Genomic DNA, 25,445 nt, shown 5'->3' on the forward strand with positions numbered 1-25,445 from the left:
CTTTCCCCTTCATGCTCTCATCTCTCCCTGTCGGCATCTTTTCCTTTCCCCTGGCTCTCAGGAAAGAAGAACAAGCTGAGGGTCTACTATCTCTCCTGGCTGCGCAACAAGATCCTGCACAACGACCCAGAGGTGGAGAAGAAGCAGGGCTGGACCACAGTGGGAGAGATGGAGGGATGTGTGCACTACAAAGTGGGTGAGTGAGTGACAGAGAGAGGGATGTGTGCACTACAAAGTGGGTGAGTGAGTGACAGAGAGAGGAATGTGTGCACTTCAAAGTAAGTGGGTGAGAGTGAGAGAGGGATGTGTGCACTACAGAGTGGGTGAGAGTGAGAGAGGGATGTGTGCACTACAGTGTGAGTGAGAGGGATGTGTGCACTACAGAGTGGGTGAGAGTGAGAGAGGGATGTGTGCACTACAGTGTGAGTGAGAGGGATGTGTGCACTACAAAGTGGGTGAGAGTGAGAGAGGGATGTGTGCACTACAGTGAGAGTGAGAGAGGGATGTGTGCACTACAGTGAGAGTGAGAGAGGGATGTGTGCACTACAGAGTGGGTGAGAGTGAGAGAGGGATGTGTGCACTACAGAGTGGGTGAGAGTGAGAGTGATGTGTGCACTACAGAGTGGGTGAGAGTGAGAGAGGGATGTGTGCACTACAGAGTGGGTGAGTGAGAGAGGGATGTGTGCACTACAGTGTGAGTGAGAGGGATGTGTGCACTACAGTGAGAGTGAGAGAGGGATGTGTGCACTACAGAGTGGGTGAGAGTGAGAGAGGGATGTGTGCACTACAGAGTGGGTGAGAGTGAGAGAGGGATGTGTGCACTACAGAGTGGGTGAGTTTATTTTACTTCTATTTTTTGTTTTGTTCTATGTTAATTTTATTATTTTTATTTGCTTTGGCAACACTGATTGTACCCATCGGTCATGCTAATAAAGCACCTTGAATTGAATTGTGAGAGAGGGATGTGTGCACTTCAGAGTGGGTGAGAGAAGAATTAGAAGAGGAGTGCAGACAGATCAGGAGACATTAGTAGAAATCAAAAGAGATGAGGGGGAGTGCAGAGAGATCAGGATAGAAGGATATATTAAGAGGTGTGGAGAGAGATCAGTTTTGTAAAAGCAGCAATTGAGAAATCTTAGGATGAGTGAAACACTTTATCTATCCACCTCTTTTACTCACTCTTTCATTCTCCCTGTCTCTCCAGTAAAATATGAGAGGATTAAGTTCCTGGTGATTGCTCTGAAGAACTCAGTAGAGGTTTATGCCTGGGCACCCAAACCCTATCACAAGTTCATGGCTTTCAAGGTAGGAATACATATGACCTGAGCAAGTTCATGAACCCCTCTCACTCTGTTAATGTACTGTAGTGTCCAGTGTGTCTGTATTAACCCCTCTCTCTCAGTGCAGTGTTAATGGACTGTAGTGTCCAGTGTGTCTGTATTAACCCCTCTCTCTCTCTCAGTGCAGTGTTAATGTGTGTCTGTATTCACCCCACTCTCTTTTTTTCCTCAGTCTTTTGCTGACCTGCCCCATAAGCCCCAACTGGTTGACCTTACTGTGGAAGAGGGTCAGAGATTAAAGGTGATCTACGGGTCAAGTGCAGGGTTCCATGCCATCGATGTTGACTCTGGAAACAACTACGACATCTACATACCTGTCCATGTCAGTTTCAAAATTTGATGAAAAGATGAAAAGTTTTAATCTGTAGTGTCCAGTGTGTCTGTATTAACCACTCTTTCTCAGTGCAGTGTTAATGTACTGTAGTGTCCAGTGTGTCTGTATTAACCCCTCTCTCTCAGTGCAGTGTTAATGGACTGTAGTGTCCAGTGTGTCTGTATTAACCCTTCTCTCTCAGTGCAGTGTTAATGTACTGTAGTGTCCAGTGTGTCTGTATTAACTCCTCTTTCTCAGTGCAGTGTTAATGTACTGTAGTGTCCAGTGTGTCTGTATTAACCCCTCTCTCTCAGTGCAGTGTTAATGGACTGTAGTGTCCAGTGTGTCTGTATTAACCCTTCTCTCTCAGTGCAGTGTCAATGTACTGTAGTGTCCAGTGTGTCTGTATATACCCCTCTTTCGCAGTGCAGTGTTAATGTACTGTAGTGTCCAGTGTGTATTAACCCCTCTCTCTCAGTGCAGTGTTAATGTACTGTAGTGTCCAGTGTGTCTGTATTAACCACCCTCTTTCTCAGTGCAGTGTTAATGGACTGTAGTGTCCAGTGTGTCTGTATTAACCCTTCTCTCTCAGTGCAGTGTTAATGTACTGTACTGTCCAGTGTGTCTGTATTAACCCCTCTCTCTCTCAGTGCAGTGTTAATGTACTGTAGTGTCCAGTGTGTCTGTATTAACCCCTCTCTCTCAATGCAGTGTGAATGTACTGTAGTGTCCAGTGTGTCTGTATTAACCCCTCTCTCTCAGTGCAGTGTTAATGGACTGTAGTGTCCAGTGTGTCTGTAGTAACCCCTCTCTCTCAGTGCAGTGTTAATATACTGTAGTGTCCAGTGTGTCTGTATTAACCCCTCTCTCAGTGCAGTGTTAATGGACTGTAGTGTCCAGTGTGTCTGTATTAACCGTTCTCTCTCAGTGCAGTGTTAATGGACTGTAGGGTCCTGTGTGTCTGTATTAACCCCTCTCTCTCAGTGCAGTGTGAATGTACTGTAGTGTCCAGTGTGTCTGTATTAACCCTTCTCTCTCAGTGCAGTGTTAATGTACTGTAATGTCCAGTGTGTCTGTATTAACCCCTCTCTCTCAATGCAGTGTGAATGTACTGTAGTGTCCAGTGTGTCTGTATTAACCCCTCTCTCTCAGTGCAGTGTTAATGGACTGTAGTGTCCAGTGTGTCTGTAGTAACCCCTCTCTCTCAGTGCAGTGTTAATATACTGTAGTGTCCAGTGTGTCTGTATTAACCCCTCTCTCAGTGCAGTGTTAATGTACTGTAGTGTCCAGTGTGTCTGTATTAACCCCTCTCTCAGTGCAGTGTTAATGGACTGTAGTGTCCAGTGTGTCTGTATTAACCGTTCTCTCTCAGTGCAGTGTTAATGGACTGTAGTGTCTAGTGTGTCTGTATTAACCCCTCTCTCTCAGTGCAGTGTTAATGGACTGTAGTGTCCAGTGTGTCTGTATTAACCCCTCTCTCTCAGTGCAGTGTTAATGTACTGTAGTGTCCAGTGTGTCTGTATTAACCCCTCTCTCTCTCAGTGCAGTGTTAATGGACTGTAGGGTCCTGTGTGTCTGTATTAACCCCTCTCTCTCAGTGCAGTGTTAATGGACTGTAGTGTCCAGTGTGTCTGTATTAAAACCCTTCTCTCTCTCAGATCCAGAGCCAGGTGACTCCTCATGCCATAGTGTTCCTACCCAGCTCAGAGGGCATGGAGATGCTGCTGTGCTATGAGGACGAGGGTGTCTACGTCAACACTTATGGCCGCATCATCAAGGATGTGGTGCTACAGTGGGGGGAAATGCCCACCTCTGTTGGTAAGGTGCTGTATTCACTATGTGGTGATGGGAGGGAGGGCGTGGGCCAAGTACAGTATATATGCCAATCCATAGTGTTTAAGGTCAGTATATATCATGTTTTGGAGGAGGTTGTGTATGATTGCAGGCATCAGGATTGCCCCTGAGAAAAGATTCTTCTCTTAGTTAATTGGATGGTAATTAGTGTCGCTTGTTAAACTGCCCAGTTTTGTCTGTGACTGCCTCCTGCAAGCTGCACCCAGGCAGTGGGAGCTGGAGACCAGGTGGTGTTTACCTGTGGCGCTGTCCCCTCTCTCTTCCAGCCTATATCTGCTCCAATCAGATCATGGGCTGGGGCGAGAAGGCCATTGAGATCCGCTCAGTGGAGACCGGCCACCTGGACGGAGTCTTCATGCACAAGAGAGCCCAAAGACTCAAGTTCCTGTGTGAGAGGAATGACAAGGTCAGGAGTGTTGCAGTTCATTTACATAAACGCTGAATGTTTCACGCCGTCCTAACTCCAGCTTTTCAACCCTTTTACTCCTTCTGTTCCCCAGCTCTACACCAACACTGCATGTTCACAGTGTATATATATGAAGTTTGATAATACTCAAGCATTTTATACCTTCACACTGTGTTTACAAACGCTGAAAAGGTTTGCTTTACTCGGTTATATACCTTAATGCTGGTATAGCATGGTACAGGGCAGAGTGGTGGCTCTGTGGCTAAGGATCCACGCCTGTGGCTGGAAGGTTGCCGGTTCAAATCCCGCAGCCGGCAGAGGAATCCTACTCTGTTGGGCCCCTGAGCAAGGCCCTTAACCCCAACTGCTCCAGGGGGGTATAAATGGCTGACCCTGCGCTCTGACCCCAGGCTTCTCTCTCCCCGTCTGTGTGCCTGTGTGTCTCATGGAGAGGAAGAGGAAGGGTATGCGAAAAGACAAATTCCTAATTCAAGAAATTGTATATGGCCAATTATCTTATCTTATAGTAACGCTGACATTTCCTGTAGCTGAAACGTTGGGTTTTACTCAATTGTTGAATCCCTTCATGCTGATTTTAGCTCATCTGAAATGTTAATGTGCTTTACTCAGGCTTTAAAGCTGTTTCCGCTGAAGTGCCAGCTTTATCACTGTTATTAAATGGATTCGTTTAACCATCTGATTCTTCCTCTGCTTGTCCCCCTCTCTCTCCTTGTCCCCCTCTGTCTTTCCTTGTCTCTCTTCTTGTCTCTCTCTCTCCTTGTCTCCTTCTGTCTCTCCTCTTTCTCCTTGTCCTTGTCCCCTTCTGTCCCCTTTTGTCCCTCCTTGTGCCCCTCTGTCTTTCTTGTCTCTCTCCTTGTGCCCCTCTGTCTCTCTTCTTGTCCCTCTCCTTGTCTCTCTCCTTGTCCCCCTCTGTCATCTGTCCCTCCCCTTGTCCCTCTGTCTGCAGGTGTTCTTTGCCTCAGTGCGCTCAGGAGGCAGCAGCCAGGTTTACTTCATGACCCTGAACAGGAACTGCATCATGAACTGGTGAACGGAGACGGCCGTCTGTCCCCGTCTGTCCCTGTCTGTCTGCCTGCCTGCCTGACGGCCTGCCAGCAGGGTCCCGTACAGACTCTGGCTCAGACATGGAGGCAGGGATAGGGTTTGGGTGACGGGGGGGATGGGGGGTGTTCAAGATTTCTCTTTGTGTGTCCTACGGGGGGGATCCCCAATTTGTTTGTAAAATAGTGAGAGTGTGAGGGGGACGCAGGCAGTTGAGAGCACCAAGAGCTGCAGACAGACTGGATAATTCTGGACTTTCATTCCTGAACTATACAACAGGTTTGCTAATTGTTGTCTTAATTGGACGATCGACACAAAGAGTTGACATCCTGTCCAACTGACATTAATTGATTAATTGTATCGATTGAAGACCCAGGACAGGCTGTCAGAATGCAGCATAGGATGTCCCGGTGAGTGAAACTGTTGTGTCTCAGAGCTCAGGAAGGAGAGGGCAGGTCCAGCTGTTCTCTCTGTCGCCCCCCTGTGGTAAGGAGTGTGCCTGCGCTGCTGTAACTGGCTGAGGAGGTGTGCCGTCTCTCTGTCTCTTGCTTGACCGGCTGGTCAGTATTTTTTTCTTTTTTTGTAGGGAGAGAATGGGGTTGAGGAGCAGTAATAACCATTAAGGGTGGTTCAGTCCAAAACCGAAAGCGATTCCAGTTTGCTTCATTCCCAATTCATAGAGTAACATTTAAACATATTGAGTCAAAGCTGTATTTTTTGTATTTAAACTATCTTTACTTAGATGTGGTTTCATTTTGCTCTGCCTTCTCCTGTTGCAATTGCTCCCTAACTATCTCTCGCTCTGCCCCCGAATATATTTTTACATTTTGCTTTTTTCTTCCTAAAGGAATTTGAATGCGGTGTCGGCTGTTATTTTTTTATCTGATTTTCAGGCGGTTCGGTCTGCTTGCTGTTATTAATATTGCTGTCAGCTGGGGTTTCTGTTTTTGCTTGGTGTTGATTTCCAGTTTTTGGGGTGGCTGTCTGCTCTGTTGGAGGAGGGGGGATGGAAGAGGAGAGGGACCCCACTCTTCCAGGTGTTCCTGTGTCTCTTCCTCCCAACACTTTCTTTCTCTGTCCTGTACTCCCTGCTCTGTTCCTCCCCCATCGTGTCACTTTTCTCTCTTCCCCCTCTGCCTGTCTGCACTGCTCTCTGCCTGTCTCCTTCTCCCTCTGTTTCTCTCTGTCTGCACTACTCTCTGCCTGTCTCCTTCTCTCTCTGTCTGCACTGCTCTCTGCCTGTCTCCTTCTCCCTCTGTTTCTCTCTCTGTCTGCACTGCTCTCTGCCTGTCTCCTTCTCCCTCTGTTTCTCTCTCTGTCTGCACTGCTCTCTGCCTGTCTCCTTCTCTCTCTGTCTGCACTGCTCTCTGCCTGTCTCCTTCTCCCTCTGCCCTCTGTCTGTCTGTCTCTCTGAACCCCAAGCCCTTTCTGGTTTGGTGGCCCGGTCAGAGTGTTCTTTCTGAGACTCCTCCCACATTTCTGTTTCCTTTCAACTTCTGTTGCAGGGACTTCTGGTACCTGTAGTCCCCCCTCACCTGGCAGGCCTACAGGTTGTAAAATACTGTAAATAGTTGCTTAAAACACTACAAATTTCAGGAGATGTGTTGGGTGAGGGGCTTGTTGTGGTGAGGTGATTTGGGGGAGGGGCAGAGACGGCAAAACTGAGCAAAATGGGGAATAATTAATTTTGCCCCGCTCATAAAAAAACACTTGTGTAAATAGTGCTTTCTCTTAGAAAAACTCTTTGTTGTATATTGTTAAATTTAAAAGCATTGGTATTGCCAGAAACTGAAGATGGAGCAATCGTTCATTTAGTTATTTAAATCTGGCAAGAAGCTGGTAAAGGAGAAGTTCAGACTGCTTTGAAATATGAGTGTCAGTGGGGTCTGATTCCAGTCTGTTAAACACTGCCTACACTCACAGAAAACAGAACTAATCAAGTTGAAAGTAAAGTCAGTACTATGCTGTGCATTAAAGTCTGGGATGACCCAGACTGCACTGTCACTGTCGGTGGAAGGCTTGTTATAATCTGTTAATAACTTATCAAGACCACTGTAAAGGCTGGAGTGAATCAGACTGCTCTGTCACTGTCAGTGGGAGTCTGATTATAAGCTGTAACAACTTCCAAGCTCACAGTAAATCAGCACAGTCCTCTGCAGTCAAGTCTGGAGTGACTCAGACTGCCCTGTCCTTGGCAGTTGGAGTTTGGTTATAATCTGTTAATAACTAATCAAGATCAAGTAAAGTCTGGAGTGATTCAGACTGCTCTGTCTCTGTCAGTGGACGTTTGGTTATAATCTGTTATTAACTAATCAAGATCACAGTGCAGTCAGTTCTGTAAAGCCTGTTTACTGTTCTCTCTTTGTACGTGAGAGGAAACATTACCCTTTACCCTGTAATTAATATGTTTTAAATAATGGTCAAACAAGAGCCTGCATCAAAAAGGAACAATTATGTTCCAGACCAAAGTTCAGGATACCGTATATACCTGCGTCGAAAAGAAGACTCCGATTTGATTTATTAGAAAAGAAATGAGGTAATGTTTGTACATATCTATGGATTTAAATTTATAAAGCCTTAGATCTGAAGAAATGCACTAGAACGGTAGACTAGATACACAGAGAGGTGCCTATATGTTTCTAAAACACCGAACAGATTGTAAACTAAATTTGCACTTCTGCTCTGCTCTGATAACCAGAATCCATGGTATGTGGCAGGCAGAGCGCAGGATAGCCACTCGGTCATTTTGTTTTAAAAATGTTCCTCCTCGTTTGAGTCCCAGTTTGAAATTCCCTGCCCACTCAATGCACTTGGCTCCCCACTGCGACCCTCGTGCTGGGCAAGAACGTCACCCCCCCGGCCCGCTGGCGGAGCTGACAAGCCACAGGGACAGCGCTGTGGTCCCCCGGCAGGGATTGTGTTTTTGTGTCGTTGCTGCCTTTCTCTGCAACGTACAGCACACAGTGCAATGCGGGATGAGAGCTCCCCCCCTCCCCACATAGATGTGCTCATTTACACAAAGAGTGGTGGGAGCGTGAGGCATGTTACCCCACCATGCTGCTGAAGCCAATGCCCTGAGTTCCTTCAGGAGCTCCAGTCTCCTGACCTTGTGACCTGTAGTGTGTCCAGAATGAAAGAAGTCTGCTAACGCCGGTAACACAGCCTGCTGGTTCCAAAACCATGTGATCGTTCCCAGTCTCGAGCTTTGACAGGAGTCACACCCAACACTCTGGAAAAGCACTGTACTATTTTTGCAGATGTTTGAGTGTATATATGTGTATATATTGCCCCCGTATACAGTAAGAGTCCAGGAATAAATTAGCCTTAATTCCAGAATGGAATAGTGACGGATTGCGGACAGGGTGGAAGTGGCGGTTGGATTTGACTGGGAGAGACTGGGCGGCTGTGCAGGGGGCAGCCTCTCCTGCCCCCGGCCCTGACTGGGTCCTCTGCTGTCCCGCGTCACAGCCGTAGCCGTCTCCAGGGAGCCAGCGCGCTGCGCTGTCTGTGTGCGGCACCGGCCCATCAGCCGTTAATCAGCGTTACTCAGCAGGGCCATGAGGAAGGACAATCAGAGACTGGCCAGGCCAGCAGCAGCAGAGGCCCGGCGCTCATGCACAGAGAGAGACACTGCAGATATTTTTAAAAAGAAGTGAAGTATTGTTTTTTAACGAGAGATTTGTGGGTTTTTTTTACAAAATAAGAAGCACAAAGGTTTTGGGGTGGGGTGGGGGGTGCAGGCCACACGGAGGTATATACGGTAACTGAGTGCCCTGTCTCTGCTTTGGCTTGAAGAGATCGTTCTACACGGGGACATAGAGTGATGTCGCTTCTTCCCGAGTTTTCCCTGGGAGAGGGGGGGATGCAATCTGACTGGATCAGCTCCAGCTCTTCCGTGCTGTGGCGAGGGGGGGGGTGGGGGGGTGGCGAGGGATGGACCGATGGACAGGCAGACAAGATGGGCCTGTCTTAAATTCGAAAGAAGCTCTTCGGGTCCCAGGCTTGAATCAATTCCTTGAATCTGATCCTGAGGTCATGTGAAAGAGCAGTTCACCCTTCTCATAGTCTGGGACGCCCAGGGCAGTGATGAGCAAGTTCAGTCCCGGCAGTGCTGAAGTCCTGCAGGTGACAAGACCTTGTCCGCCACCAGCATAATAGTGGCTTCAGATTATTATCTACTGTAATGAATTAACTCAAATAAGCAATGAAATCCAGAGCTGGGCAGGCGTTGCACCGTCCTGGAGCCAGAGCAATAAGATTCTTTTATACCCCCAGCCGAGTGACATTGCACAGGGCCGTTCGCCAGTCGCCAGTCGCTCTGCAAACTAACTGAAGCTTACTGGAGCCCAAGACCTTAGAGGAAGAAAGGAAACTGGCCTGGCTGGGATGGAATCAGAATCAGTCCTGCCGTCAGGAATTCTGGACCCAGTCCCTGCCCTAGCCTGGGAAAGGTCTTGGAATTTGTGATGTGTTTTTTTTTTTCCAATTTGGGGTAACTCTTGTCTGCCTGTCTGCGCCGTCTTGTGCGCCCGGTGGGAGCCGTGGAGCCCAGGCCTGGCCAGTGTTGAATGTAAATGATGGATTTCGAAATGATCTCTGCAAACTGCTGTAATGAAAAGAGAAAAGAGATAATGACATAGATATATATATATATTAATACAAATTAAGCTTGATATTTTGTAAGTTTACAATCTTATGTGAATGGATATATGGCGTTTTCTGTTTTCTTTATTTTAAAAAAAATCTTTTTTGATGTTCTGTTGTGAGCCAGGACAGAGGTCAAAGGTGAAAGTTGATATCCTTTCTTTTTTAAAACCAGAAAAAAACTTTGTAGTAAAGAAGAAATCTTTTTTAATGTAATTGTTTTTAGTTCTTTGATTTTTTTTGGAGGGGATACTTTAACGATTGTGTTAAACGCACCAGTCTTAAGATATTTATGCAGAAAAATGAAAAATATATATGTTGAAAATGTTTGATTGTTTTTTTTTATATACACATAACTCTTAAAACACCACAGTTCTAACAATGCATATACACATGGATTACAACAGCACACTGGACACTACAGTACATTAACTCTGCACTGAGAGAGAGGGGTTAATACAGATACACTGGACACTACAGTACACTAACACTGCACTGAGAGAGAGAGGGGTTAATACAGACACACTGGACACTACAGTCCATTAACACTGCACTGAGAGAGAGAGGGGTTAATACAGACACACTGGACACTACAGTACATTAACACTGCACTGAGAGAGACGGAATCGGGCAGGAAATATTTAGACAGACAGAAACCCAGTTGCAGTACAATTACTCTTATTGCTCTGTGCAATAGTGATCTACAGCTCTTCTTTTTGGATCAGGACTTCGAGTCTCAGTACATGATCTGGGGCTCCTCTTTACGTTGGACACCCAAGACTGAGCACAGGAGCTGCAGAGGCTCAGGGGTAACAGGAGTGAAAACCTGACTGAGGGCGTTTTGTCATCTCATGTACATGGGGGGCTTCCTCATCCTCAGTTCTTCACTGGTGTACAGACGCCTGCTGACTGTGCGAGGGTTTAATCCAGTCAGTGCTTAACTGTGCATTTCACACTGTCTGTAGAAAACTCTTTCACACCTGAATTTAAAACAATGCACCGCTCACACTTCTGGGTCCTGCAGTGTTTGTGCCTGCTCTGTTTTGTGTTTTGTATTGTGTGATACACGTCATCTCTGTTTCACAACACCTTCGACAGGGTTTCAGATTCCTGTTATGTCTGCAGTGTGTTTTCTATTATATGTTGAACAGAAGAGGGCTGTGCAGCATGTGAGATATTACTACTGCATGAATAATCTACTACACTGTACAGTGCAGGTAAAAGCATTCAGATGAGGCCAGTAGTACCGCTTGGAGCAAGCTGCTCGTCTAGAGCAGCTGGGAAACGGCTATAAAAGAAGCCCCAACTCAACTGCTTAGCCAGCAGCCATATCACCCTGCAACTCCCAGCTGGCAGCCCACTGAGGGTAAGTAGGCGTGAGCCTGGTCAATACCTGGATGGGAGACCTCCTGGGAAAGCTAAGGCTGCTGCTGGAAGAGGTGTTAGTGGGGCCAGCAGGGGCCGCTCACCCTGCGGTCCATGTGGGTCCTAATGCCCCAGTATAGTGACAGGGACACTGTACTGTAAACAGGTGTTGTCCTGATGAGACGTAAAACCGAGGCTCTCTCCCGACTCTCTGTGGTCATTAAAATTCCCAGGGCATTTCTCGAAAAGAGTAGGGGTGTAACCCTGGCCAAGTTTCCCATTGGCCCTTACCAATCATGGCCTTCTAATAATCCCCATCTATGAACTGGCTTCATCACTCTGCTCTCCTCCCCACTGATAGCAGGTGTATGGGGAGTGTACTGGTGCACTATGGCTGCCGTCGCATCATCCAGGTGGGGCTGCACACTGGTGGTGGTGGAGGGGAGTCCCCATTACCTTTGAGTGGAGTGTCCAGAAAAGCGCTATATAAGTGTAAGCAATTATTATTATTAACTCTGTCCTTTGGGTCTGCTGTTAAGAGAGGCATGGTTACTGGTGACATGGCCACCCTGTGGGGAAGTCCAGGGGTTCAGGGAAGAAACAGAATCTCCAACGGCGGCAGACAGAGATCTCTGACACACACTTGCTCCTTCAGAATAAAGATGCTGGGAAAAAGCAGTTTAGTGGCGTCCACATCACAAGAACACCCCACTGGAAATAGCTTTTCGGCCTGTCAGAGTTCTGCCTAGTGTGAAAAAGGACAGGATCTGTTATGTCCGGTCTGGGATGTGGATTCTGGAGCCCTTGTTGGGAATTGTTGAGGAATCATGAGCTACAACATTTACCGAGGGGTATTGGCCTGGTTTGATTGTTCCCTCTGCCAAGATGCTGAAATTGGATATTTCGGCAAGAAAAGGATCCAGCCCACATGTCCAATTTCAAGTGGACAAATCCAATGTCAGCTGCACATGAAATTAATGTCCAGAACAGGAGCCCGTGCATGCATTTTCATGCAGAAAAGTGGATTCAAACAAACACCTTCTGGGTCTGCTCAGAAATTATATGTATAGTTTGAGAGAGATCAGATAGGAGTTCCTGTAATGGTAATTTGTTAAAATCTAGTTTGGGCTGTGAAAAATGAGGCTAATTGATAGCACCCACGTGGACAGTTTGAGCAGGCAGGATTCACAAAATATTGTGATTATATATAAATGTTTCCAACATTCAATTTGCACCAAACTCCTCCCTGAAAATGAGGAATCCAAATAAAAGGTCAAACCCCAACAGACAGCATAGCACACCAGTTCTCTATGAAGCTGTGACTTGGATTATTGCGTCTCCCACCTTGCTAATGTATTTCTGGAGGAAATAGTGTCCTTTTCTCCAGCACAGGTTACTGAAACAGTTTTTTTAATGGCACACAACATAGTGATAATACCAGCTTCCACTGTTTGTACATGAGGAAAACAAATGCAAGACAAAAAAATGTCTTCAAGGATTTTTAAAAGATTCACCATCAACAGATAATGATTTAGACACATAGATTTTAAGAATAAAGGAATTGTTTTTTTTGTCATCTAGCAGTGTAAAATGTCCAAAACAAATTAAAGAAAAACTGATTTTTTTTTTTTTGTTCATGACTCCTCTTCTGATGAAAATGCGTGAAGATGCAGATTAGCTAAAACAAGTGGCTTTAGAGCGGCTACAGATCTGATAGTGATGAGTGTTCATGTGATGTCAAACATTACTCTCCCTCCTGGTGTCTTCCGTCTTGTTGGTCTTCCTCCCCTGCTCTCTTCTGCTGTTCACTCCTCCCACCAGCCCAGCGCTGAGTCATTCCATCCAGCTGTCTGCTCTTCCCTATACTTACCAGTCTAGTGGTGTCGTTTCTTATCCCAGCTGGAAGAGCTTACATCCTTATTTCCATCACCACCACCACACCATACATCAGATCAAAGTTCAGACACCCCCCCGGGGGAAACAACTCGTGTGACTGGGATTTCCCAAGCAGTGGCAACCCTGCCTGAGCACCAGAGACGATAGACTGGGATAGACAGTAAGAGCTCTAAGTGGTGCGGCGCCCCCACCTGGACATGTGCAGGCACACAGGGCAGTCGGTGAGGGACACCACTGTCCTCCAATCTGCGCTGATCCTCTGGGAAAGGGTGGAGGAACCTGTGATGTGTTTCAGCCTGTGATTGGCTTGAGGGGCAGCAGGGTGGGCGGGGCTTAGCAGGAGTCACTCTCCCCTGTGTGCAGTCACAGGGTTCGAGGAAGAGGGCCGAAGCGTAAGAAACACAGTTGAGGCTCCCAGACTGGGCGTGTGCAGCACTAATAACTAGAGAGAGATAGATAAGACTTTATTGATCCCAAAGGGAAACTGATGAATTGATGAAGATCCTAAGCTTCATTAAAAAGCACCGCTCTTGAGGATAGTTTATTGAGTTTCTTAATCTCAGTGCATACCTCTAGCGGAATAATTGTAAGGATTTGGTCTCTTGCACTGGGCAGATCCAGACCTCATAAAGCAGGGCCTCCTAGACCACCAGCCCGCCACCAGGGTGGTGCTATTGCACAGTAAGCCAGGACTACCCTGGCATCCGACCACCTAGTCACGACTCAGTCCAGGCTGGTCGAAAGTTTGAAGGTGTCTTCTGCTTGTCCTGGGGGGGGAGGGGCGGCTCCTAGTGCTGGGCTCCCCAACTCTCCTCCACGCAGCTGAAGCTGATAAGAGCAGAAAAGGAGGGACACCCAAAAGACGCACCAGTCCTGCAGGATCAGGACTGCTCCCACTGGCCTCACATCCCATCACCATGATCTCGAACACAGAGCTCATCCTCACTCCCAGTGGCAGGCTGGGAGAGCATTCATTCAGAAGGGCATCGACCGGAGCGACCCGAGTGCAGCTCCTGGAGTCAGCCATCTGGGCACTGAACCCGAACCCCCCCTACCCACCTCAGCCCCTCCCCACTATCCTGCCGCGATCGCGATGCCCTTGCAGAACTCGTGCAGGTGAGCCAGTCTCACCCCAAGGCTCCAGCCGGCCTCCTGCACTCCCTCCATCACTCCTCTTTCTTAGCTGCTTGAACCATCATCTCCTCAATCGACTGCCGCGTGCTGCTGGCGTAGCTCTCCGTCAGTCTCATGCACAGGCTGGACAGCCGGTACCATCCAGGGAAGAAGATGGACAGAGCGATGTGCTGCAGGGAGAGAGAGAGCTTAATACAGACACACTGAACACTACAGTCCATTAACACTGCACTGAGAGAGAGGGGGGTTAATACAGACACACTGGACACTACAGTCCATTAACACTGCACTGAGAGAGAGAGGGGTTAATACAGACACACTGGACACTACAGTCCATTAACACTGCACTGAGTGAGAGGGGTTAATACAGACACACTTGACACTACAGTCCATTAACACTGCACTGAGAGAGAGAGGGGTTAAAACAGACACACTGGACACTACAGTCCATTAACACTGCACTGAGAGAGAGAGGGGTTAATACAGACACACTGGACACTACAGTCCATTAACACTGCACTGAGAGAGAGAGGGGTTAATACAGACACACTGGACACTACAGTCCATTAACACTGCACTGAGTGAGAGGGGTTAATACAGACACACTGGACACTACAGTCCATTAACACTGCACTGAGAGAGAGAGGGGTTAATACAGACACACTGGACACTACAGTCCATTAACACTGCACTGAGAGAGAGAGGGGTTAATACAGACACACTGGACACTACAGTCCATTAACACTGCACTGAGAGAGAGAGGGGTTAATACAGACACACTGGACACTACAGTACATTAACACTGCACTGAGAGAGAGAGGGGTTAATACAGACACACTGGACACTACAGTCCATTAACACTGCACTGAGAGAGAGGGGTTAATACAGACACACTGGACACTACAGTCCATTAACACTGCACTGAGAGAGAGGGGTTAATACAGACACACTGGACACTACAGTCCATTAACACTGCACTGAGAGAGAGGGGTTAATATAGACACACTGGACACTACAGTCCATTAACACTGCACTGAGAGAGAGAGGGGGGTTACAACAGACACACTGGTAGCGTCTTACTGTTTGCTAAGTCTTACCTGCAGGGCGTGAGACAGGCAGCCGCTGGTGAAGGTGCTGTGCCCCACTGTGCTGAGCGCCTCCCGTGCAAAATCGCCCGCGTCCTTCACCAGCATGCTGGGAGGCATGTTGTGGGTCATGTTGGTGGAGACCATGAAGGGGGCAACACACTGGCAGCAGGGAAAGAGGGAGAGGAGGACAGGTGGAGGGTCACACACAGAGGCCTTGCCCACACACTGCTGCTCCGGTCTCCCCCCCTCCAGAACCCTCTATTTCCTAAAGGCTATTGAACTGCTTTAGTTTTTTTCCACATTTCTCTGAATTTCTCAGGTTCTTCTTCCCAGCACAGGCTCCCAGTGGATTTCAGAATCCACCTGAAGACACTCCATCAGGGCCCTGGTCCCCCATGAGCCCCCACACAGCCCCCTGCTCTTCACACTCTGGCCCTCCTGCACCTCCCACTGAGAGGCTCCAAGCACTGGGACACCCCGGGAGACACAGGAACACCCTGGGCGACATGGGACATTCAGAATGCCCTGGGAGAGGCCGGGACACTCTGACTGACCTGGGAGAGACTAGGACACTCTGAGTGACCTGGGACACTCTGAGTGACCTGGGAGATGCTGGGACACTCTGAGTGACCTGGGAGACGCTGGGAAACTCAAAAAGACCCTGAGAGACCTCAAGATACTGGGGAACTATGGGAGGCACTGAACAATCCTAGGAGAGCCTAGCGGATTCTGGGCTCTGGACTGGGAGACATGAGAGGACTCTGGGAGAGTTACGGAGTTTGGAATGTAGAGGAGATTCTGTGATGCAGTGAGAGCCTAGAAAATCAAGCTGTCTTTCCAGTGGCTCCAACACTGTGAAACAATCTCTCAGCTCTTTAAATATCTCATCACTCTGTAAATTCAAACCCTGTCTTAAAACTCGCCTCACTGTTTAATTTACTCTATGGATTTGTGAAAAACTGTCTCTGTTGTATTGTACACTGTCCTGACACAGTGCATGATAAAAGGTGCCATATAAAATAAATCATTACAATTATTCTTATTAAACCTATGCAGGGAGGCAAATACAGCAGAAAGAGATGAGGGTCTGTACTGTGACTCCTGTGTGATGGCTCACCTGCACTGTAATACCACGAGACCTGTATTCTGCATTCAGACCCCTGGAGAAATAGGTAATGAAGATCTGTAACAAGACAGTACAATACATTAACACTGCACTGAGAGAGAGGGGTTAATACAGACACACTGGACACTACAGTCCATTAACACTGCACTGAGAGAGAGAGGTTAATACAGACACACTGGACACTACAGTACATTAACACTGCACTGAGAGAGAGAGAGGGGTTAATACAGACACACTGGACACTACGGTACATTAACACTGCACCGAGAGAGAGATGGGTTAATACAGACACACTGGACACTACAGTCCATTAACACTCTGTCACTCTGGGGTGAGAAGGTGTGTACAGCGCCTCACCTTGGTGGCGGAGTAGAGTGTGAGCATTGGCTGGGGCTCAGAAGCTGCTTCTGATGAGAGGTTAATGATCAAACCTCGACCTCTGTGTGGACACAGTGAGAGACAGAAACACGTCTTGTTCTGGCTGGCCAGACCTCTTCTACATGACCAAAGTTCAGATATTTATTCTTGCATAGAAATATATGATTCCTTAAAGTACCTCTCAACCATCTGTGGAAGAATGATTCTGGTCATCTGCAGAAAGACAGAAAGGCAGTCAGAGAGGCAACCATGATGGCAGGCTGACAGAGAGAGACAGGGGATCAGGCAGGAATTATACAGTGAGACAGTCAGACACAGAGAAATCCAGTCGCAGGCAGGGAGACAGAATTACACAGACAGGACCCACCTGTGTGACTGACAAGATGTTGCAGCTGATGACATCACTTATTCTCTGCAAGAAAACAGTGGAGAGTCAGTAACACTGAACAGAGAGTCACACAGAGACAGAGAGCACAGTAATAGAGTCACCCAGCATTGCGCACTCTAAAGTGTCCCCTATACTGTGAGCAGGACTTACCTGTTCAGGATTGGGAACATCCAAGAAGTGAACCAGCATTCCAGCATAATTCATCCCAACGTTGTTCACTATGAGATAGGGAGGGATATTTAAAGAGAAGCAAATTTATCTCAGGGGGAGCGTGAGAGGAGAGGGACAGCAGTGGCTCTAGCAGTGTCTACAGTACAGTCAGGTGTGACAGTGTGTGTGTGCTGGTGAATTCAGGGTGAGTGTGAGAGGAGAGGGACAGCAGTGGCTCTAGCAGTGTCTACAGCACAGTCAGGTGTGACAGTGTGTGTGTGTGCTGGTGAATTCAGGGGGAGTGTGAGAGGAGAGGGACAGCAGTGGCTCTAGCAGTGTCTACAGTACAGTCAGGTGTGACAGTGTGTGTGTGTGCTGGTGAATTCAGGAGGAGTGTGAGAGGAGAGGGACAGCAGTGGCTCTAGCAGTGTCTACAGTACAGTCAGGTGTGATCAGCAGCAGCAGCAGGGTTGAGTACTGACCCAGGATGCCGATCTCCAGCCCAGTCAGTTGCTCACTTATACCAGGGTAGATGGGGGCCCCCTCAGTGAAGTCTGCCTGGATGACGCGTGTCTGTCGGCCAAACTGGGCCTCTGAAAGACAGACAGGTCCTTCTATCCTCTTCCCACTCCCACACTCCTTCACCCATCTCCCTCCATCCCCTCATCATCCACCCCCTCCTTTCCCTCCGTCTCCCCATCATCCCCCCCTCCTTTCCCTCCGTCTCCCCATCATCCCCATCTTCCCTCCCTCCATCCCCTCATCATCCTCCCCCCCTCCCCTCCCCTCCCCTCCCTTCCCTTCATCCCCTCATCATCCCACCCTCCCCTCATCCCCCCTCCCCTCCCTGTCTCCGCATCATCCCCCCATCATCCCTCCCTCCCTTTCCCTCCGTCTCCCCATCATCCCCCCCCTCCTTTCCCTCCGTCTCCCCATCTTCCCTCCCTCCATCATCCCCCCTCCCCTCCCTCTGTCTCCGCATCATCCCCCCCCTCCCCTCCCTTCATCCCCCCATCATCCCTCCCTCCCTTTCCCTCCCTGTCTCCCCATCATCCCCCCCTCCCCCCCTTTCCCTCCGTCTCCCCATCATCCCCCCTCCCCCCCCTCTGTCTCCCCATCATCCCCCCTTCCCTCCCCTCCTTCTGTCTTCCCATCATCCCCTCTCTCCCCCAGCCCCCCTCACCTATGTGTGCTGCCACGGCCATTAGCTTCTTTTCCGACCTGCTGATCAGAACCAGGTCCAGACCCCTTCTGGCAAGCTGACCAAAACACAGCACAGTTCAAGCTCACTCCGGTTCCCACACAGACATTCACACTCAAGTCACTTCCAAACTGAATTCCACATTCCCACCTTCACTGTGATTCATATCTGGAACAGATCATGAAAGACTGAGACATGGCTAAACACACGGATACACATAAAGACACGGATACACAAACACAGAAACACACACACAGAAACAGCCAGGCAGGCAGGGACAAAAGTGTCTGTCAGCCTATCTCTCTGTCTGTCTCTGTCTGTCTCAGTGTCTCTCTCAGTGTCTGTCTCAGTGTCTCTCTCAGTGTCTGTCTCTCTCAGTTTATCCTCAGCGCTTGCTCTCGTTGTCTTGTTGAAGGGGATGCTCACCTCGATGGCGTAGGCCTTCCCTATCCCCGAGGTTGCTCCGGTTACCACTGCCAAACAACAACAACAGCAGGAACAGGATTATCATTGGAGCAGTACAGCCCTGGAGGCTCCTGCTGTTCCGGGAAAATCCCACTGGCACGGTGTGTGCTCTAACCTCCAGGACAATCCCAATCTCACAGGCCAGACTCTAACCTCTGGGAAAATCCCACTCTCATGGCATTCACACAGTCACGCACTCTCAATCTCACACAGTCAGACACTCTCAATCTCACACAGTCACGCACTCTCAATCTCACACAGTCAGACACTCTCAATCTCACACAGTCACGCACTCTCAATCTCACACAGTCAGACACTCACAGTCACGTACTCTCGTAGTCACACACTCAGACTCTATCTCAGTCAGGCTCTCTATCTCACACAGTCAGACACTCTCTATCTCACGCACTCAGACACTCTCAATCTCACGCACTCAGACACTCTCAATCTCACGCACTCAGACACTCTCAATCTCACACAGTCACGCACTCTCAATCTCACACAGTCAGACACTCACAGTCACGTACTCTCGTAGTCACACACTCAGACTCTATCTCAGTCAGGCTCTCTATCTCACACAGTCAGACACTCTCTATCTCACACAGTCAGACACTCTCAATCTCACGCACTCAGACACTCTCAATCTCACGCACTCAGACACTCTCAATCTCACGCACTCAGACACTCTCAATCTCACAGTCACATACTCTCATAGTCACACACTCAGACTCTCAATCTCACAGTCACATACTCTCATAGTCACACACTCAGACACTCAATCTCTTATTAGCATGACCGATGGGTACAATCAGTGTTGCCAAAGCAAATAAAAATAATAAAATTCACATGAAACAAAACAACAAATAAAAGTAAAATAAAATCTACAGACATATTACAGACATCTACAACAGAGACATATCATAAAATATTTACATATACTATAAACATATTGAGCATTATTGGGAGACAGGCTCCCCGTTCCTCAGGCTGTGACAGGAGATCACATACTGGGCTGCCAGTTCAACTGAGTTCCCTCCTCCCTCTCCCAGTAGGACTGGGACCTGTTGTGATTCTGGCAGGTGTGGGAACTCTGGGACTAGATTTCTGAATTTCGGGAAGAATGTTTCTCTAATCCCAGAGTATCTGTCACAGTGCAGTAGGAAGTGCACCTCTGTCTCTATTTCTTCCCACTGGCAGTGGGAGCACAGCCTGTCCTCTCTGGGCAGCCAGGTCTGCCTGTGTTGCCCAGTTTCTATGGCCAGACTGTGGTCACTGAGCCTGTACTTCGTCAGGGTCCGTTTCTCTTTGCTTTTTCTTATCTTGGTCAAATATTCGGCTAGTGTATATTGTCTGTTTAGGGTTCTTAAGCATTCCAGTTTATGTTGTGTTTGTGTGTGTGTGTCCCAGTGTGTGAGATATTGCTGTTTGATCTGTGCTGTGATGTGGTTGAGTCTGGGTTGTGGTGCTCTAGCAGTGCTGTCCTGAGGCTGGCTGGTGTTGGTGTGGCTCAGGTCAGTGAGCCTCAGGACCAGCTGGCTCAGGGGGCTCTGTTTTGGGCTCAGCTCTTGGCTCAGCAGGGCGGTAGGAGTTTTGGTTGCTGTTTTCACCCTCACTTGCGAGCTGTCACATGCAAGAACAAAGTAGAAACATAAACTCTCGTTTATCAGATCTCACAAAGAGTATTCACCCCTCTCCCTTTCTCACTCTCCGACTAATCTCTGAAGTGCAAACTGAAAGACTGCTATTGGCATGACTCATGAATCACATTAGTTAAACATTTACAGACACTCAGCATAATAACTTGATGATGATTATATTATTATTATTATTAACAACCAAGATATATAATAAGAGGCATTGTTGTCTCACCAGTCAGAAGAAAGTACTTTTCATGCCCTCTCTATCTTTAGATCCTCTTTTTTCTGCCTCCTATCTCCCTCCCTCTCCAGCCCTCCGCTCTGAACTCGTCTCTCTTATCTCTCTCAGTTCAATTCAAGGCGCTTTCATGACCAGCGAGTAAAATCAGTGTTGCCAAAGCAAAACAAATACAATTAACACAAAACAAAAATCCACAGGCATTTACAATCAAGACACAATCATGAAACATTCACATATTAAACTATCTCTATATAAAATCTCTCTCTCCGTCTGTCTCCAGCCTCGCCCCTCGTCCTGTCCCGCGCGATCCCTCTCGGGCAGCGGCGGCGCGCGTGCACGCCAGTCACGGGCCCGGCTCGCGAGCGGAGTGCGTTCTCTCTTTGTTTTCAAACTTTCATTGAACATCAAATAGTAAGAACAAGGAAAAAAAGGTATTAAAAAATGTAAGGTAACAGAAAAACCACACAAATCAATACGCTGCCATAGGCATTTAGGAGTCAGCACACAGTAAGCTCAGTTTTTTCCATACATCACGCGGAGTTCACGCCCGTTTTATCTCCGTGACGTCAGTCAGTGAAACCGCAACTCCAGTGTTTTTACAACCCACTGGGACCGCGAATCGTTTACACTCACAACTGTAGTATTTCTCCTCAGAAGATCCGACAGAAGGAGGCTAAAGAAGACGAGGCCCAGCTGACCGACCGCTCCGCATGCGCACATGCCCCCACTCCCCCGTGACCCCGGGTCAGCCCGAGAGGGCGCGATGTCAAAGGTCAGGTTGTGCACGAGCGTTTGCTGTGAAAGATGAGGGTCGAGTTGTGAATTGACTCTCGTCTGACAGCCTTTTCCACTCGGCACCAAATCCAGTCACGTCGCGTAGCTTACTTTCCTGTGTAAATTAATAATGTAATCTTTAAATCACCTGAATCACCCCCTTACAGTCCCCCACGTTCCAGGCTGAAGAGTCTCAGCTCCTTTATCCTGCATGTGCAGCACATTCATGTTCAGAGGCACTTCTTTACACAAAGGGTGGTGGGAGCGGGGAACAAGACGCCCAGCCATGTTGAACCCAATACTCTGGCTTCATTCCAGAAACAGCCGGTGGGGTCCTGGGATTAATTCACTACTAACACGCAGTACGGGTCTCATGGCCTGTTCTTGTGTTCTCTCAGAGGCTCCTGCAGGCCGGGCCGGCAGTGATGTCAGTGCGAGACGTGACCATCTCCTCCAATCGTCTCTCACTCTCCTGCGCGTCCAATGGGGCTCTCTGCGCTCAGTGAGGGGACTGGCTCCACCCTCCTCATTCTCACCCCATACGGGTCTGGGAATCACAGTGAGCGGTTCTGTACCAGGTGGGTCCAGGAGTCACAGCATATGGTTCTGTACTGGACAGGTTCAGGAGTCACAGTGAGCGGTTCTGTACCGGACGGGTCCATGAGTCACAGCACATGGTTCTGTACTGGAAGGGTCCAGGAGTCACAGTGAGCGGTTCTGTACCAGGTGGGTCCAGGAGTCACAGCACATGGTTCTGTACCGGACGGGTCCAGGAGTCACAGTGAGCGGTTCTGTACCAGGCGGGTCCAGGAGTCACAGTGAGTGGTTCTATACTGGACGGGTCCAGGAGTCACAGTGAGCGGTTCTGTACCAGGTGGGTCCAGGAGTCACAGCACATGGTTCTGTACTGGACGGGTCCGGGAGTCACAGTGAGCGGTTCTGTACCAGGCGGGTCCAGGAGTCACAGCACATGGTCCAGGAGTCTCTGTGAGAGGTTCTGTCCTCAGTGGGTCAGGGAGTTACAGTGAGAGGTTCTGTCCTCAGCGGGTTTGTAAAAGCTGTATTTTCTCCTGGGACTGAGCACCTTCTCCCTCTGTTCCTTTAAGAGTGTCCTGTTAACGTGTCCTGTTTAGCGTGTCCTGTTTAGCGTGTCCAGTTTAGCGTGCCGAACTGCTAGCAAACAGGTGACTGCAGCAACACCGGCTGTTTAAGTCAAGTTTTATTTTTAACGATTAAGGTTAAAAGATTAACCTTAAAGGTTAAAAATTAATTGAACTGGCTGCGGCAAAACCAAGCCTCAACTCAACTCAACTCAACTCAACTCAACTCAAACGAGTGTTTCTCGTTCCTGGAGGCAGTTAGAATCCAGGCCGGAGGCCGGGGCTGGAAGACCATGTTACTGCTGGACAAGAGCACCGCCGTGTTCTGGCCCACTGCCTCCCCACGGTTTCTTGAGAAGGAGCAACAATCCTTCTCTACAGGCTGTCCTCACCCTGCCCAGAATCCCCCGGTGTCTCGGCAGCTTCGTCCACCATCTCTAAGCACTCTGGTGGCTCATTAGTGGAGCAGCTCTGGTGCCAAAGCAGAAGCAAGAAACGTCACCCGCTGCTCAGACAACTAGAGAGGTGTGAGAAGGGTTCAGTCCCCAAGCCAAATCACACCGCCAGCAGAGCACAGAGGCTCTGGTAAAGCGCAGTACGGCACAGTGAAATCGGGGGAAAAGCACCGTTAATTACAGTGAAATCACAGCAAAAATACAGTGTAATGCAACAAGAACAGTGACGCCCGGATAAAGGCATAGTAGAGTGTAGTTCAAGTCGCTGTGTCAGCATGCACTGGCTGCAAAGGAACAAGTGACCGGAAGGAGGAACAAGAGAAGGTTTATTCCACGCTGAGAGGAGAAAGGAGACACCCGAAGAAGACTGCACAGCCAAAACGTTGTGTTTCCTTCCTTCTCTTTACTTGTTCCATAGTAAAGTGTAGTAAACCACAGTGAAATCAGTGTACAATCACAGTAAACTGCAGTAAGTACAGTAAAGTTAGGGTAAAACCACGGTTAAGTACAGTGAAATCGCAGTAAAATACAGTATAGTACAGTAAAGAACAGTGAAAAGGGATAAAAGCACAGTGAAGTGTAGTAAAGTGTGGTAAAAAAATCAGAATCTGTTCGTACGTAATAGAGGCATCACACCCGAAGAAGGGTCCACAGCCGGAACGTAGTTTCCTTTCTTCTCTTTTCTGCGTGGAATAAACCTGTACGTGTTCCGTTGCAGCCTACACATGCTGACGCAGCCCCTACTGTACTTGAACTACTCTGATAGAGACAACAGTCACAAACTGTTTTCCCTCCTACCGTCCGGTTAACGGTACCGAAGCATTCGGTCCAAGTCCAACAGACTACGGAACAGCTTCTACCTCCAGGCAGTAAGACTGCTCAACAGCCAACCTGCAGCTCTTTAGCAAATCACTGTAATGGCTACATGGACACACAATTCTCACTATATTCACCATAACTGCACTACATGTATATATTGCACACACCATGGACACATAACAGCTCTACTCACATTGAGTTTTATTCCATTTCAAAAATGTAACCTCAATTTTGTGATTTTTTGTGTTTTTGTTAATTTTTGTGATTTTTGTGATTCTTGTAATTTTTGTGAGCTCGCAGAAAAAGACATTTCATTGCCAGCAACTACTGCTGCACGCTGTATTGTTGTGCATTTGAGAAATAATCTTTGATTTGATTTGATTTGATTCATGCACGGAGAGCTTTTGAGCACCAGATTCACCGCACAGGCGCTGTATCGCTTTCTGTGGATCTGAAGATGGACTTTTGTCCGAAACCAGCAATTTCTTTTTAACCATTAAAACCTTTGACACCAAACACCTTGCTTTTCCAGCCGTTTAGTGTCTACAGTCAGCGCTCAATAACATCTCCACCAAAGCACCGCAGAACCGATCCCTGGCAGACCGGCACTTCCTGACCAGGGTAGGATCATTCTCCCTCTCTCGGTCTGGGTCTCTCCGGCTCCTGGTCACTGGTCCCTACTGGGCGAATTAATTCACCTGAACTTCAACAAACTACAATTCCGTGCGAGCGCCAAGCCTTCTGAAAAAATAACTGCACTCTGGTCTTTTTTTAATAGTAAGAAATGCATTTTTGACTCACCTGCCCATTGTCCATAAATTTTTAGATCGGTTTTCCAGTAGGCTGACAAGACATAACTACGGAAACCGCACCAGACACCCCAAGACAATTTCAAAAGCTGAAACGTCACCGTGACAGCGCCTATAGCAGCCAGCACCTTGAGTGACTGACCCGACTCCGCTTCGAAAAACATCCTACTGTTCTTCGGTGAAAACAATTAAATTGAGTAATGTTCTGGTCTTGAAGTTTTGACGGATCGTTTCCAATAGATCTGTCGCCACACCTGTTTCTTTCAGAAGTCAAAGTACGACTACAGGACACCTTGTTCTCACTACTTACAGCCTGCCTCCCGCCCCCGTCCACCCTCTCGCTTTCTGATCGGCTCCACGTTGTGATAGACAACCGATCCCGACCACTCACCGAGGACAGGGGTGGGGTCTGCGTAGATGGGCGTGGCAGGACACGCCCCTCCCGGGCTGGCGGTGTCCCTGGGGTTTCTGCAGGTGTCACCGCTCGCGCGTGAGGTTTTTAATGACTATTATTATCCTTCAGTCAAAGGGTCCCAGGAGACAACGCGGGGCTGTTTTGATTACGGAGTACACTGTGTTCTTCGGAGCTGCCGTTCTGGGACCAGGGTCCGTGTGACAGGCACAGTAAACAGGGAACCGGTGGTAAAAGCATGGTAAACTCTGAGGAAGTTGTGGTGAGGTTTGAGGGCGTGTAGTTATGTGTGAGGTTTTTAAGGACCACAGACACTCCTCTCCTCCAATATTAAGGACCATAGTAACCTCTTCTCCGTATTAAATAACACAGTATCTTTCTCCTCTCC

The 25,445-nt window shown here is 48.3% G+C and overlaps 2 protein-coding genes across 13 annotated transcripts in view; one reads left to right on the top strand and one right to left on the bottom strand.

The window, feature by feature from the left end:
* The window catches only part of mink1 (misshapen-like kinase 1), a 44,468-nt gene extending 34,522 nt beyond the window's left edge, over positions 1–9,946 (top strand). For 8 of the 9 annotated variants that reach the window (XM_088628318.1, XM_088628323.1, XM_088628319.1 and 5 more), the window contains 6 exons: positions 62–196; positions 1,205–1,305; positions 1,513–1,662; positions 3,312–3,471; positions 3,774–3,913; positions 4,881–9,946. In XM_088628318.1, the coding sequence (XP_088484444.1) occupies positions 62–196; positions 1,205–1,305; positions 1,513–1,662; positions 3,312–3,471; positions 3,774–3,913; positions 4,881–4,964 (770 nt within the window). In that variant the 3' untranslated portion in view covers positions 4,965–9,946. The remainder of the gene's footprint in view (positions 1–61; positions 197–1,204; positions 1,306–1,512; positions 1,663–3,311; positions 3,472–3,773; positions 3,914–4,880) is intronic. The other variant, XR_015935808.1, reaches the window with a different exon arrangement.
* Positions 8,613–24,957, bottom strand: hsd20b2 (hydroxysteroid (20-beta) dehydrogenase 2). Of its 4 annotated transcripts, XR_015935810.1 has the most exons (14): positions 24,638–24,956; positions 18,772–18,818; positions 18,328–18,403; positions 17,627–17,737; positions 17,145–17,212; positions 16,974–17,018; positions 16,785–16,819; positions 16,586–16,667; positions 16,220–16,285; positions 15,112–15,261; positions 14,012–14,184; positions 13,072–13,322; positions 11,628–11,729; positions 8,613–9,581 (listed from the first exon to the last, which is right to left on the bottom strand). XR_015935810.1 is itself a non-coding variant. In XM_088628338.1 (12 exons), the coding sequence occupies exons 1-11, from the start codon at positions 24,807–24,809 to the stop codon at positions 14,047–14,049; spliced, it is 990 nt and encodes a 329-aa protein (XP_088484464.1). In that variant the 5' UTR covers positions 24,810–24,957; the 3' UTR covers positions 8,613–9,581; positions 14,012–14,046. The 4 variants fall into 4 exon arrangements, 2 of the variants coding, with proteins under 2 accessions (XP_088484464.1, XP_088484462.1); XR_015935809.1 differs by lacking the exon at positions 11,628–11,729; XM_088628338.1 differs by lacking the exons at positions 11,628–11,729; positions 13,072–13,322 and having other exon boundaries at positions 24,638–24,957.
* Between the last annotated feature and the right edge of the window lie 488 nt (positions 24,958–25,445).

The sequence above is a fragment of the Lepisosteus platostomus genome, chromosome 4, assembly GCF_059453375.1.
Source record: "Lepisosteus platostomus isolate fLepPlt1 chromosome 4, fLepPlt1.hap1, whole genome shotgun sequence".
Lineage (NCBI taxonomy): Eukaryota > Metazoa > Chordata > Actinopteri > Semionotiformes > Lepisosteidae > Lepisosteus > Lepisosteus platostomus.

What these genes read in the sequence shown, in the direction of transcription:
- hsd20b2 (XM_088628338.1), bottom strand. Translation starts at nt 24,809, where the DNA reads ATGTTTTTCGAAGCGGAGTCGGGTCAGTCACTCAAGGTGCTGGCTGCT. An exon ending in AATTTATGGACAATGGGCAG is followed by an intron (nt 18,819 to 24,637) that starts GTGAGTCAAAAA and finishes GTTGTTTGGCAG; the next exon opens with TGGTAACCGGAGCAACCTCG. An exon ending in ACATCTTGTCAGTCACACAG is followed by an intron (nt 16,820 to 16,973) that starts GTGGGTCCTGTC and finishes GTCTTTCTGCAG; the next exon opens with ATGACCAGAATCATTCTTCC.